This window comes from Monodon monoceros, unplaced genomic scaffold (genome assembly GCF_005190385.1).
Source record: "Monodon monoceros isolate NGI ecotype Baffin Bay Population unplaced genomic scaffold, NGI_Narwhal_1 Super_Scaffold_14, whole genome shotgun sequence".
In the NCBI taxonomy this organism is placed as follows: domain Eukaryota; kingdom Metazoa; phylum Chordata; class Mammalia; order Artiodactyla; family Monodontidae; genus Monodon; species Monodon monoceros.
This window is the reverse complement of record NW_021703770.1, coordinates 1-13,167: the sequence shown is the minus strand read 5'-3', so window position 1 is coordinate 13,167 and position 13,167 is coordinate 1. Positions and strand designations below refer to the sequence as shown.

The window sequence follows — 13,167 nt, the reverse complement described above, 5'->3', positions numbered from 1 at the left end:
GGGGCCCCCCACAGCCACCCCTCCCTGCCCCGCAGGTGAACATGGTCATCGGGATCCTGGTGTTTAACAAGCTCGTGTCCAAGGACGGCATCACTGACAAGAAGCTGAAGGAGAGAGCAGGGTAGGACGGGGCCGCCGCGCCACGCCCCACCTGCAGTCCAAACGACCCAGAGCCCAGCCACCCTCGAGCCCCACCCCCCTCCCAAGCAAGTAGGAAATGGAGGCGCAGAGGGCTGCGTGGCCAGCCCCGCCTTGCTCTGCGCCTCAGTTTCCCCATCTGCCCCATGACAGAGCAGGGCCTCCGTAAGTTCTCAGAAACGATGGAACTGATCGCTTTTGGAGACCCCAGGCCCACCAGAGTGGGGGGAGGGTGCCCCGGGCTTCTCCCTTCCCCACCGTGGGGTTGGGTGACCCTGAACCAGGACGTGGCCTGCCCATCCTTGTGATGCCTTCAGCATGGGGACAGTGCAGGGGCCGGGCCGGATGTTCCTCCCACCTGGGAGCCTGAGCTCAGAGAAGGCAGTGCCTGGCCAGAGGGCGCACAGCACTGCAGGTGGGCGGTCCTGAGTGGCTGTGGTGCCCAGCCCTGGGGGAGGAGCAAGCTTGGAAGGGTGCTTCTCCTCCGGCTGCCAGGGGACAGGAGCACCCTGGTCTCGGCGGCCCTGCCATCACGGGTGGGGCCAACTGTGGGCTGGGACAGGCCCCCTCTCTCCTGCCCCAGCACTGAGCCGTCCTCACCTCGCCTCTGCCCACTGCTCTGTCTGTCCCTCTGCCCTGACTGGTGTCTGCGTGGGGGTCCCCACCACCTCCTCCACCACCCCTCCGTGCCAGTCCTGCTTGGTCTCTGTCTCTCATTGTCTCTCTCCCTCCCCCTGTCTTCCTGCTCTTGCTTTTCCCCGGGAACGAGAGCTTCTGGAATCCTTCCCCTTGGGTCCCTGGTGGGTTCTGTCCTGGTTAGAAACTTGCTTTGGGGGAGGAGTGTGACCCTGGAGAGCCTGCGGTGGCTGGGAGCCTGTCCTGACCGTCTGTGGGCCTGGGTCCTACACTCTCTGGGCCTCTTCTCTGAGTCTGTGAAGTGGGGATTGGCAGGCTCACCCCCCCCCCCCAGCCCAGCCCAGTGCACACTGCCACCCACACGTGCTCCCAGAACAGTGGGTCACACACGGAGGAGGTCCCGGGGTGCGCAGGGGGTCGGCGCCAGTGAGGCGCGGCGCGCCCACCCCGCAGCACTGTCTCATTTGCTCCCTGCAGTAACTCTTGAGGCAGGGTCTGCTGTCTTGTGCCCACTTCACAGCTGAGCAGACCGAGGCTGAGGCCTGGGAGTGGCTGGTGGAGCAGGGCTGGGCTGCTAAATCAGAGCCCAGTGTGTCCGGGTGGCCCCCTGCGCCGTTGGGCCCCTTCCCCAGGTGCAGCGGTGCCACGGCTCAGCAGCTCGCGAGGACCCGCCCGTGAGGCCGCAGCAGCCCTGCTCCCACCCAGACAGGAGGCACCCCATGCTCTCTGTGCCCACGCGCACAGGCACACACGCTCAGGGCTGGCAGGGAGGCCACTGCCCAGGTAGCTCACAGACGCCCCCGCTGACCGTCTGGCGAACCCCTCGCTCCTTGGCGGGGGCAGTGCCTGGTCAGACCAGATGTGGGCCGACCAGAGGGAAGGGACAGGCTGCGCCCAGGTGTCCTGCGTTTTTGTGTGAATGTGGGCGGATAGCGTCACCCTCCCGCTGGACGTGGACGCACACGGGTCCCAGCCCTGCCCTGCCTCAGGCCAGCCGCGTCCAGCCCCCGCTCTCCACCCCTGCCCCCGCCGGGCTCCGGGTGTGTCAGGTGGTAAGAGGCCTGAGGACCCCGTCCCCGCCCACAGCGCCCCGGGGCCCTGTCACCGCCGGGGGAGGCTCGGGCTGGACGCCATCTGGTTGCTTTTGCTGTCCCCGCCCCCACCCCCACCCCGTGTCTGCGAGAACAGTTTTGCTTTCGTTTCAGTCTTTTAATTTCACTTGCAGTCAGCTGCCCCGGGCCCCCCTCGGGCGCGCCCTCAAATGTGCCGAGTGTGGAGCCCTCTCTGCGGCCGCCGCCACCTCCGAAGCCGCCAGTAACGCCATGTTAGTGCCGCTCATCGCCCGCCCGTCCGCCCGCCGGGCTCTGCTCGCCTCAGTTACATTTTGTTTGTTTTAAGCTTTTTCTGTCATTTCTGTCATCTCTGCCGTCCACCCCAGGGGGCCTAGGCAGCCCCTGCCCGCCCCCCCCATGCTCTGGCACCTCGTTTCCTGCCCTGCCCCCACCCCTCCCCGGCCAGGCTCCCCCAGTCCATCCTCCGGGGCCTCGCGGTATCAGACTGACCGGAGGGCAGGGAGCCGGGCCAGGCCTCGGGCCGCGAGAACACGGTCAGCTGGTGGCCGTCATCAGCGTGTGGTCACGCTGGGGTCGCAGCCCTCTGCGTGAGTGTGCAGGAGTGCGGCTTGTATGCGTGTCGGTCATGAAATTGAATGTGAGCGTGAGAGGCAGGCGTGGCCTTGGAAACAGGACGTGCTGGGGCAGCTGGCTTGTTCGCTGACCCCGGGCCGCCACCAGGGGTCTGTGAGCGGGGCAGGACCAGTGCGACCTGGGGTCCAGGGTGGATGCCAAATCCGGAGGGACCTTGGCTCAGATGACCCGAGAGTGGTCGTCTTGTCCCCAGGCACACAGGTCCCCTGGGACCCTCCTGTTTGCTTCCTGGGATTCAGGGTCCCCGTGGAGAGGGCACTCCTGGCCGCGGGGAGCGAGTGAGCAGAGGTGGACACGGTTCCAGGGTGGGGACTTGTCCGGTGGAGCCAGAAACCTCCGGGAGGGCAGGCTGCTCCTCCGTGCTGGGGTCCACGGCCCAGACGCCCTGGGTCTCCTTTGTTACACACGCAGGCCTGTGGGGTGGAGGACACAGCCTCCCAGCAGCCCTGCCCGCCCCCCCCGCCCCCATCCACACTCAAAGCCCCTCCCCCAGAGGCATCTGAGTTTCCAAAGGGGGGCGGGTGGTGCAGCTGCCGGGCCTCTCCCCCACCCGCCTCCTGTCCTCCCCAGTAGTCACGCCTGGACCTGCGTGACCCCTCCACAAGGCTCTCTGCAGAAATGTTTCAGAAACTGCAGAGGCTGGGCTGCAAGAATTTGAATAATTTACGGGTCCCCAAGCCCCGGCCATCTGCCAGCCTACTGCAGCATCAGGCAGTAAATGCCAGGCCTCAGGCCCGAGGGAAGATGACTCACGGTGGGATGGGAAGTTTCGGTGGGTGGTCTGCGCCTCTTGCTCAGAACACGAGGAGCCGTGTCCAGGGCTCTGGCTCGAGCAGGCCTGCTTTGGAAGGGAGGAGACAGACTGCAGCGCCCCACCTGCCGCGGTGGGCACACTGAGGCCAGGCTGCCGTCACGGGAAGGCCCCCTTCTCTCAGGCCCTGTGCCAGGTGCGGCACAGCAGGTATGGAGGGGAGAACGCCCGCAGGTGCAGGTACCCCGCCCGGGAGGCCTCCGCCTGGATCGCCTGTCCTCAGTGCCGAGGGGGGCAGCAGGGCCCTGGAAGGAGAGGCGAGGAGAGCGGTCCGAGGTCTAGTTCTGGAGCCCGTGCTGTGCCCAGGGAAGAGGCGTGGGTGCTTCAGGGTGAGCGGTGGCTCTGGCCTGAGCCGCCGGGCAGGGGCCGGAGAGCCGTCCCCTGAGCTGGGGCAGGCCTTGGGAGGGGCAGGGTTAGAGGCTGCGTCCTGGAGGAGATACGGGGCTGGCCCTGGGACGGGGGACCCGGGTCACAGAGACGAGCTGAGGCGGACGTGGAGGCCCAGGGCCCTGCCTAGGGGGCATGAGGGCAGAAGTTCCCCGCGGGGCTGGGCCCCTTGCAGGTCCAGTTGCAGGGGTGACGCGGCTTCAGTGGCTGAGCCAGGTTGGAGAGGGTGGAGAAACAGAGTGTACAGTCTGGGGGCGACCTCTGCCCCCGCCCCGGTCAAGGCCCCGCTGGTTTGGGGGTCCTTGACCTGGCCAGCCTGTCTCCCCCCAGCCCCGGTGCCCCCAGCTCCTTCCTGGTGGCCTCCCCGAGGTTCTGTCCCACCTGTTCCTGCCTCTCCTTTTGACCAGGGTGATCCATAAGGGAGGAGGGGGTCCCGATGCCCCCACCCCTGGTGATAGTGGCAGGAGCGCCGGGAGCCCCTGCAGGCAGTCGCCGGCCCGGGGGGCAGAGCTGACCCTGGCTATGGTCCTCAGGCCGCAGTGGCCCTGAGACTGGTGGTAGCGGCGGGGACGGGGTGGGGGTGGGTCAGGCAGGTTCCCGACCCTGTACTCCAGGCATCCTGCTGGTGCGCTGTCTGTCCCCACTCAGCCCCTTGGCTGGCGTAGTGTCCCTGCTGTGCGGACCGGGAGACAGGCTCAGAGTGGCCATGTGTGTAGGTGGTGCAGGGAGGGGCCGGCTGCAGAGGGCCATGCCTGCCTTGGGGGTGCTCCTGGAGCACTACTTGGAAGAAGGGGCAAAGGCTTCGGAGCAAAGGCAGGTCCTCCCCTGGGGAGGGCAGAGCAGGGCCCGCCAAGAGGAGGAAGCGCCTGTCGTCTCTGTTCCTGTCTGTCTGTCCGCCCCATGCCCTCCCCGCCTGGCCCTGTCTGTCATCTGTCTTCTTTCCTCACAGGTTTCTTCCTTCCTTCTCCCTGAGGAGTTCTCTGGTTTTCCCCCACCCCGCCCCCTTCTCTCTGTCCAGAGCTCAGAGGCCTCACCAAACGCCCTCCCCTGTGGCCATCTTGCAGTTCCGGCCCTGGACCCCTGGCTGGGGGCCTGAGGGCTCTGGGAGGAGAAACCTCTTCCCCCTTCCCCCAGCTCTCCCCCCTCCCTCCAGTGTGCCTCGCTCCCTGGGGCCTCCTGGACAGTCAGGAACCTTCGTCTTCCAGAGATCTCACCCCCACCCTCACTGTTGCCCAGCCCATTGGGACCACCGTCCTGAGTCCCCAGCCGCCCTGGGAGCCCTCGAGCTGGGGGTGTTGGGGCAGAACTCTGCTCCCCAGGAGAGGCGGCAGTGGGACTGAGTGGGAGAGGGTCTCTAAGGAGATGGGGAGGAGAGGATGCAGCCCAGGGCAGGGAAGGCCCAGTGGGGCCCCAAGGGAGATGTGCCCCAGGTGGGACGGGCAGCCTGGCCCCGGCCCCGGTGAGGGAGTTGGGCTGAGGCCGGGTCCCGGCCTGGGTGGCCCCTCCCAGGGGCAGGGCGTGGGCGGCAGGGCCCAGGGCAGCCCTGATGCCGCCCGCCCGCCGCCCCGTCCACAGGGCCTCGCTGTGGAGCTCCTGCGTGGTGCTGCCGCTGCTGGCGCTGACCTGGATGTCGGCCGTGCTCGCTGTCACCGACCGCCGATCCGCCCTCTTCCAGATCCTCTTTGCCGTCTTTGACTCACTGGAGGGCTTCGTCATCGTGATGGTGCACTGCATCCTGCGGAGAGAGGTGGGCCGGCGGGCGGGCAGTCAGCCTTCTCCAGGCGCCACCTCCCCACGTGCTGCGGCGGGAAGGTTCTGGGAGGAGGCCGGCTAGTGGGGAGGGGCCGCTTCCTTGGCCCAGACTCTTCCGCAAGGCTGGACTTGGGCCCAGCACGCGGCCAGGGCTGCCAGGAATGGTCACTCATTAAAGTGACAGCTTCTTCTAGAAGACGCCCTGGTGCCCCGCGCTGGCTCAGACCAAGGTAGCGGGTGGGCTCTGTCCTCCCGGGGCCCAGGGGCATGGGAGCCGCCGGAGGTGGGAACAGCTCTTGTGGCAGCTGAGACTCCCGTTCTGGCGTTTTCTGGGCTTCTCCAGGAGGTTCAAGAGAAGGTTTTTACCAAACCATCCTGACTGCCCCCTGACCGGTAGCAATGGCTCGGGATGGGCCCCTATGTGAGGCGGGTGGGAATGTGAAAAACCACGCCTCTGGACGTGGGCGCATGGGAGTCCACTTCAGGGTCGTGGGGAGAGCAGCGGGGAGCACAGGGCAGCCGAGGGGCCTGAGGCCGGAGCGTCCCCGGATGCCGAGGGAGAGTCTGGAGTGGACGACCGTCCATCTGTCTGGTGAGGCAGCACTGCCCACCCAGCTTCCCCCGCCTGGAACTTCCTGTCCGGGGGGTGGACACCAGGGCCCTGGCCTGGCGGCCTGCACAGCTGAAGATGGGGATGCCACGCTGGGAACAGCTGAGTGTCCCCCCAGCTCACACCTGGGGGAGACGGGCCACCCCTCTCCAGGGGCTCCCATTGCAGGAAAGACAGGAGGAGTGAAGACCTGACGTTTCTCATGTGGAAACAGCGTTTCCACCACCTGCAAATGTCCAGCCGGTCCCGAGCGTCCACTCTCAAGTCCTGAGGGCCTGAGGAGAGTCTCCCCGGGAAAGCCGCGGATCCGTCAGCACTGGAGCCACGGAGACAGCCCAGGAGGAGGCGACCTCACAGACCCACGTTGACGCCCTCGTGCCCCCGGCCCCCGACCTCCTCGCATTAGGGAGTCTCAGGACAGCCCCCCAAAGCAGCTACTGCCTGCTCCCCTTGGACAGACGGGGCAGGAGGGGGGCTGACCCAGGCTTGTGGTTCTCAGCTGCCTCGCTTCTGTGAAGCAAGACCCACAGCTGGGACGAAAGGACACCTTGAGAACGGAAAGGGAGTCTGCAGGAATTACAAGAGCAGGAATGGAAATGCTCAGTAGACGGGGCAGACAGAGGCCGTGTCCCTGAAAGGAGGGAAGGTGGAAAACGGAAAGTGATTAGAAGGTGGAGTCGGGTGAAGGAGCCCTGAGCGAGAACAGGAGGTGCAGAGGGAGGGCTTGCCGGGTGCCAGCACGGACGCGGGGGTGTCTGGAGCACCGGGTCGCTCCATCGGGAAACGAGAAGGTGGGGTCGGGATAAAGACCCCAAGCACGCCCGCGGGGGCTGGGCCAGAGGACACGCGGGCCAGACTTCTCTGTCTGCCCTCTGTGAGCTCTAGGGTCCTGTGTGCAGGGGCCGCGCTCAGGGGCCCTGCCGCCTGGGCCAGCTCGGCCGTGCTGGGGAAGATGGGCCAGGAGGGGCAGACAGAGGCCGGCCCCGGGGGCATGGACCGTTCCAGCAGGTGGACAAGCAGGGTCCTCGTCTGCGCCAGCAGAGCCTGGATGTCCTGAGGGGGGCAGAGTGGGGACGCTAGGCATCGGGGAACCCCAGCTGCTGTTCAGGCCAGCGTAGGACGTGCTCTCATGTCTGCCGTCCCCTGGGTGGAGGCCCACCCCTGCTGGGCACTTGGCAGGGCTTAGTGGGTGTTTGTCGGCCGGGTCAGCAAGTGCAAGGATGGGAGGAAGGCACACCTGTGGTGGGTGTGCTCTGAGTGTCCGGAGCTCTGAGGCCGGCAAGACCCTGGCCCTGCCTCTGACCAAGTCCCTCACAGCAGCACAGGCTCAGTGGCCAGGGTGAGTGGGAACAAGTCCGGGGGTCCATGGTGGGTCTACTGGGAGCCCTCCTCTCAGCTCTCCCCACCTTCACTCAGGACGCCTCCTCCAGGAAGCCCTCTGTGCTCAGCCCATCCCACCCTCCGTGCTTTAGCAGCCTGCACCTTCATTTATTCCCTTTGCTTCCCTCCGTGACCTCTGAAGCATTGGCTCCCTGAGGACAGGCACTTTGCTCACTGCTGCCCCCAGTGCCCGGCGCCTTCCGTGGCAGGTGGAGGTGCTGCCTGTGGCTCTTGGCCGCATTGACCAGCAGCGTCCCTGGATAAGCGGGTCTCCTCCTCCTCCTCTGGCAGCTCCTTTCTGTTGACCAGCTCTGGGCTGGCTGCTCGCGTGGCCCCTTGCTTGGAGCCTCCCTTACCGTCCCCTCTGAAAAGTCCGAGGCCGTAATTGTTCATTTCCCTTTGGTGGAGCACGCTGGTCTCAGTGATAAGGGAGTGGGGGCCTGACCCCAGCTTGCCCCGGACATTCAGGGATGTGCAGGTCACAGTGACTCAGGACAGGTCTGGACACCAGGTGACCCACTTAGGCCAACAGTGGGCTCTTAACGACAGATTCCGGCTAGGAGGGCCTGCAGCGTATTCTCAGGGGCCCAGAACTCCATGTTTTTGAGTTTTCACCCAAAACGGGCATAGAGAGGGTGTCAAAGGTCAGAGGAGAGGCTGGGCCCCAAGCCTGGCTGCTGGCAAGGCTGCCCCGAGCCGCTGTCCCTTTTCCAGCTCGCAGATGAGCCTGTGCTCTTGGGAGCACCCCCTCCCACACTGCAGGCCCTTCCCCACGGCACGTGGGCCCGTGTGCATCCGGGGCAGGGCTGCCCCTCGCTGAAATGCCGCCCTGGTGGGACTCAGCCTCACCTTCCTGGCATCGCGGTCACGGGGGGCGGGCTGCCCATCGACCGCCTCTGCTCTCACTCCCCAGGTCCAGGACGCTGTGAAGTGCCGCGTGGTGGATCGCCAGGAGGAGGGCAACGGGGACTCGGGGGGCTCCTTCCAGAATGGCCACGCCCAGCTCATGGTAGGGCTCGGGGCCGGGACGCAGGCTGCCCCTGCTTGGCACCCCCACTGGGCGTCTCCACCAGGCCCCAGCAGCCCAATTAGGAGGACCTCCAAGCCCAGTTTAAGGTTGGGGAAACGGAGGCTCGCCGAGGTGAAGTCCCCAGTCCAGGGTTTGGGGATGGGCAGGGTCCAGGTGACGAGGGATCTGGGCGGGGCTGGCGTCCACCCAAGCTTACCCCCTGGTACCAGCTGTGCCCTTTGGCCAGACACCACTCTCTGGGTGTCCGGCCCTCATCTCGGCTCCTGCCCCACTCTGTATGTCTTCCAGACTTCTCATTGCCCTCCACCCGGGACGGGCCCTAGCCTGTCCACTCACTCCCCACCCCACCATGGCCTCGTCCTCAACCAGATCCTCTAAGGACCTGACTCACTGGTCTTCTGGCATTACACACACTGTCCAGCCCCAGGCACTGCACACCCTTGTCTGCTCCTGCTGCCCACTTTGTAGGTGTCACCTCCTCCAGGCAGCCCTCCCTGACCCCCATCAGGCCACCTGTTCAGACATTGGTAACGTCCTGGGGGAATTCCCTGTGCTGTCATTGATGCCTGCCACCCGCTGGGTGCCCCCTGACAGGTGGGAGGTACTCCTTCAGTCTTTAGGTTGCTGGCCACCTCATGACGGTTGTGAGGGTCACAGGCAGGGCCTTGGCAGAAGCCAGCAGCCAGGCTCAGGGAGGCGTTTTCAAGGGTGAGGTGGGGGCCCACGGTGGGAGGGAGCCAGGTTCTGGACCTCCTGACACTTCTCCTGGCCTGATCCCTGACCTCTGGGCAAAGATCTTGTGATCTTCCCGACAACCTGACGTCTGCGTTTGCCAGGAAGGAACTTCCAGGCTTGACTGAGGGCCCCGCCATCCCCTGAGGCCCCACAGTCCCTGGAGAAGGCCACCTTCCAGCCTGGGGTGGCCCGAGCTGGGTTCCCCAACCGGCCGAGCTCCCTGAGGGCGGGGCCGAGGTCACCCACTTCCGCCTCCCCCAGCTCCTGGCCTGGGACGGGGCAGGTGCTGCAGCAGGCACCACGGCCAGTGCTCCAGGGGTAGCTGGTCCCGCCCTGGCCCTGGACATTTGCGTCCCGACCCCACTCTGCCTCTGCTGGGCCAGCTGGTCTCCACTTCCTCGTCCCCAGGTCTGTGGTGAGGACCAAAGGGGTGACGTGGGACAGGCCCCCCCCTCCCGGCACATCAGTGGGTGGTGGTGGCCTGGGCAGCAGGGCCTCTGGCGTGGGGCCCTCTGTGTGTCCCGTCCCATTGGAGGGACTCGAGGCCAAGGGCATGAGTGAGCTGTGCCTAATCCACGAATGCACTGGAGGGAAAGCGTGCTCACACGTGCAGGCACGTTCACACGCCCACAGCTGTGCGCACGCGGCGCACAGGGGCACACGGGGCTTCGCTGTGGGTGAACACGTCAGCCCGTGGGCACCCTTGGCCCTCAGGAGCGTGCGCGTGCGCGCACACACACGGCATCACACGCGCCACTCCGAGGTGTGGCTGCAGCTCCAGGGCGGCCCTTGCCCGCAGCGGGGCAGCAGCCCAGCCCTGCCCGCTCGCCTTCGGGCTCACTCTGCCCCGTCTCTGCCTTGCAGACCGACTTTGAGAAGGACGTGGATCTGGCCTGTAGATCAGGTGAGCGCCTGACAGGTGAGAGCGACAGGTGGCCCTTCCCCGGGCCCACTGCCTTTTCTTTTCTCCATGCGTCTGTCTGCTTGTCTGCTTGTTCGTCCTCATCCCACCCCCGCCAACCACCTCCATGCCTCCCATCCCCCAGCCGCTCCCCTGAGGCTGCCAGCAGGTCTGTGGGGGCAGGAGCAGAAGCCTCCAGAAGACTGTCCTGGGGCTCAGGCCTGGCAGGTGCGCTGCACGTCCAGTGGTGGTGGAGCCCTTAGCGCTGGAAGGAACCACCTGGGCCCCCCCCCCAGCCCTGGCCGTCTCTCCCTCAGCCCGCCCCCAGCCCTCAGCCTACCAGCCTCCTTGTAGGGACAGTGAGGCTGGGCCAGCTCTGTGAGTCCCGGAGCTGCCCTGCCCCCTGCCCCGCCTCCACCCCTCCCCCACCCTGCCTGCCCTCCCTCAAGGGCCCATGTTCTGTGTTGCCTCCTTTTCTTCACTGTTACTCCAGCCATGGAGGAGGGTTTGGTCGAGCTTTCAGATTGGGGGCCGTTAGTGGAAGCAGGAGGAGAGCAGTGAGAAGGACCCACTGCTGGGCCCCAGGCTTGCCATGAGCTTCTTGGAAGAAGGTGCAAAAGGGAATCAGTCGCCTAGTAGAAGGAAGCTGCCAGGCATCGCTCTTATGAGCCGGGAACTTGGGGCAGGGAAAGGCAGTGTCTGGGGCTGTGGACGACTAGCTGGTTTTGGTTCCTCTGCTCTGTCAGATGTTTGTGGAGCATCTTTCCTAGAGATAGCCACGGGGAGGGGCTTACAGCCCTGGGTGGCAAGAGTCTGCTGCTGCCAGGTGGACCCCAGGAAGCCTTCCTTGAGGAGGTGACCTCTGGCTTGGGCTGGACAGGACGTGAACAGAGCATCCTTCCTGCCCCATCTTAGTCTTGTGTGCTCTAGCCAACCTCCCTGAGAGGAGAGGTGACCCCAAGACTTAGGGGCCTTTGGGGGCTTGGGCACAGCCCTGGGCAGTACCGGCCTCTCTGAGCCTCCAGTTCCTTCGTCATTAGTAACATGGCCCAGCCTGGCCCTTGGGCTCGAGAGGAGTGAGCGGTCTGCAGCTGTGGGTGGGTGGTGCTGGGTGGAGAGAAGGTAGAGACCGGCACGGGGCAGCTGGGGGCCCCGGCGAGCGCACAGGAGGCCTCCTGCAGCTGGATCTGAGCAGGGAAGGCCCACGGGGCTCGACACTGGCTCTGACGTAGACAGCCGGCGGGAAGGGACACACAAGGGAGAGGCAGCGAGGGAGGGAGTCTTTTCTGACCCTGACCCTGACCCTGACGCGAGGGGTGGGAAGCAGGTTTGGCAGGGAAGATGGTAGGTTCGTTGGGCCATGGGGACTGGGGGCAGAGCAGGACTGCAGACCTGGGTGCTGGTGTTGGCATCTGGAGGGTGGAGAAGAGAAGGGGCCCGAGACCTCTGGCCATCGGGGAGGTGGAGGAGGAGGACCAGGGCGGGCAAGTGACCAGCGGCCTGGGCAGCTCGGAGGGTGTGTGCTGAGTAGGTGGGCCGCGGGGAGCAGCTGGTGAGCTCTGGAGGCCGGGCGAGGGTGTGACGTGGGGGCCTGTCCACCCAGCAGTGCCAGCGTGGAGAGGGTTTCCAGAGGATCAGCCCCTAGTGGGCTGTGGACTGCAGCTCTGGGCCCTCTGTGGGCCAGTGGAGGCTGCACTGACTGGCAGGGGCGAGCCGGGCGGTTGGCAAGCCTGAGCCCAGGTCGGAGGTCCAGGCAGCCTGGTTCCCACTGCTGAACAGAAGAGAGGCTGGGCCCCCGGGAACAGCTGTCCCGCCCGCAGTGAGGGGCTGGGTCCCTACACTTCCAGGCGGCCCGGGCCGCCTCTCACTTGCCCTTCCCAGCTACTGTGGGTGGAGGTCATTTGTCCTCTTGTGGAGAGGACAGAGAGGCGCCCCTGCGTCCCAGCCTTGTTTGAAAGGACAGAGAAGCTGCTGCAGCACCGAGCACAGGGCGGGCGCCCAGATCCGCCAGGAGGTCAGACCCAGCGGGACCCGGAGCCCCCTCCGCCTCCGGCCGCCCTAACCCCCCTCGCCTGTCCCTACAGTGCTGAACAAAGACATTGCAGCCTGCCGCACAGCCACCATCACGGGCACGCTCAAGCGACCATCTCTGCCCGAGGAAGAGAAGCTGAAGCTAGCCCACGCCAAGGCGCCCCCCAACTTCAACAGCCTGCCGGCCAACGTGTCCAAGCTGCACCTGCACGGCTCGCCCCGCTGCCCGGGCGGCCCTCTGCCCGACTTCCCCAACCACTCGCTGACCCTCAAGAAGGACAGGGTGCCCAAGTCGTCCTTTGTCGGCGATGGGGACATCTTCAAGAAGCTGGACTCGGAGCTGAGCCGAGCCCAGGAGAAGGCCCTGGACACGAGCTACGTGATCCTGCCCACAGCTACAGCCGTGCTGCGGCCCAAGCCCCAGGAGGAGCCCAAGTACAGCATCCACATCGACCAGATGCCCCAGACTCGCCTCATCCACCTCAACATGGCGCCCGACGCCGGCCTCCCCGCCCGCAGCCCACCCTCCCGCCAGCCCCCCGAGGCGCCCCCCACCCAGCCCCCCCCGCCCCCGCCCCCGCCGCCCCCGCCCCCTCAGCAGCCCCTGCCCCCTCCCCCCACCCTGGAGTCAGCGCCCCCCAGCCTGGGGGAGCCTGGGGAGCCCGCTGCCCACCCGGGGCCCAGCACGGGGGCTGGGACGAAGAATGAGAACGTCTCCACCTTGTCCGCGAGCTCCCTGGAGGTAAGGGCAGCCTTGGGGGCTAGTGGACAAGGGACAGGTGCGTTGTGGGCACTGCGGGTTTGGGCGGTGGCTCCACAGGTGGGGCTCGCAGCCAGCCTCAAGGAGCCCAGGCCTGGGAAGCCCGGGGGCCAGCATCACCCCTGTTGGAATGAGTCCTGTTGGCAGGAAGGGAACCTGAGGCCTGTGTAGGGGAGGACTTGCCTTCCCCTTCCCTTCCCCTTCCCCTCCCTTCCCCTTCCCCTCCCTTCCCCTTCCCCTTCCCTTCCCCTTCCCTTCCCCTTCCCCTTCCCTTCCCCTTCCCCTTCCCC

At 66.2% G+C, this 13,167-nt stretch overlaps 1 protein-coding gene across 1 annotated transcript in view; it reads left to right on the top strand.

Annotated features, from left to right (window-relative positions):
• The window catches only part of ADGRB1 (adhesion G protein-coupled receptor B1), a gene marked incomplete at its 3' end in the record, with an annotated part of 107,896 nt that extends 95,037 nt beyond the window's left edge, over positions 1–12,859 (top strand). Inside the window, exons 23-27 of the mRNA XM_029223217.1 lie at positions 36–121; positions 5,254–5,425; positions 8,334–8,429; positions 10,050–10,089; positions 12,171–12,859. Coding sequence (XP_029079050.1) covers positions 36–121; positions 5,254–5,425; positions 8,334–8,429; positions 10,050–10,089; positions 12,171–12,859 — 1,083 coding nt within the window. The remainder of the gene's footprint in view (positions 1–35; positions 122–5,253; positions 5,426–8,333; positions 8,430–10,049; positions 10,090–12,170) is intronic.
• Between the last annotated feature and the right edge of the window lie 308 nt (positions 12,860–13,167).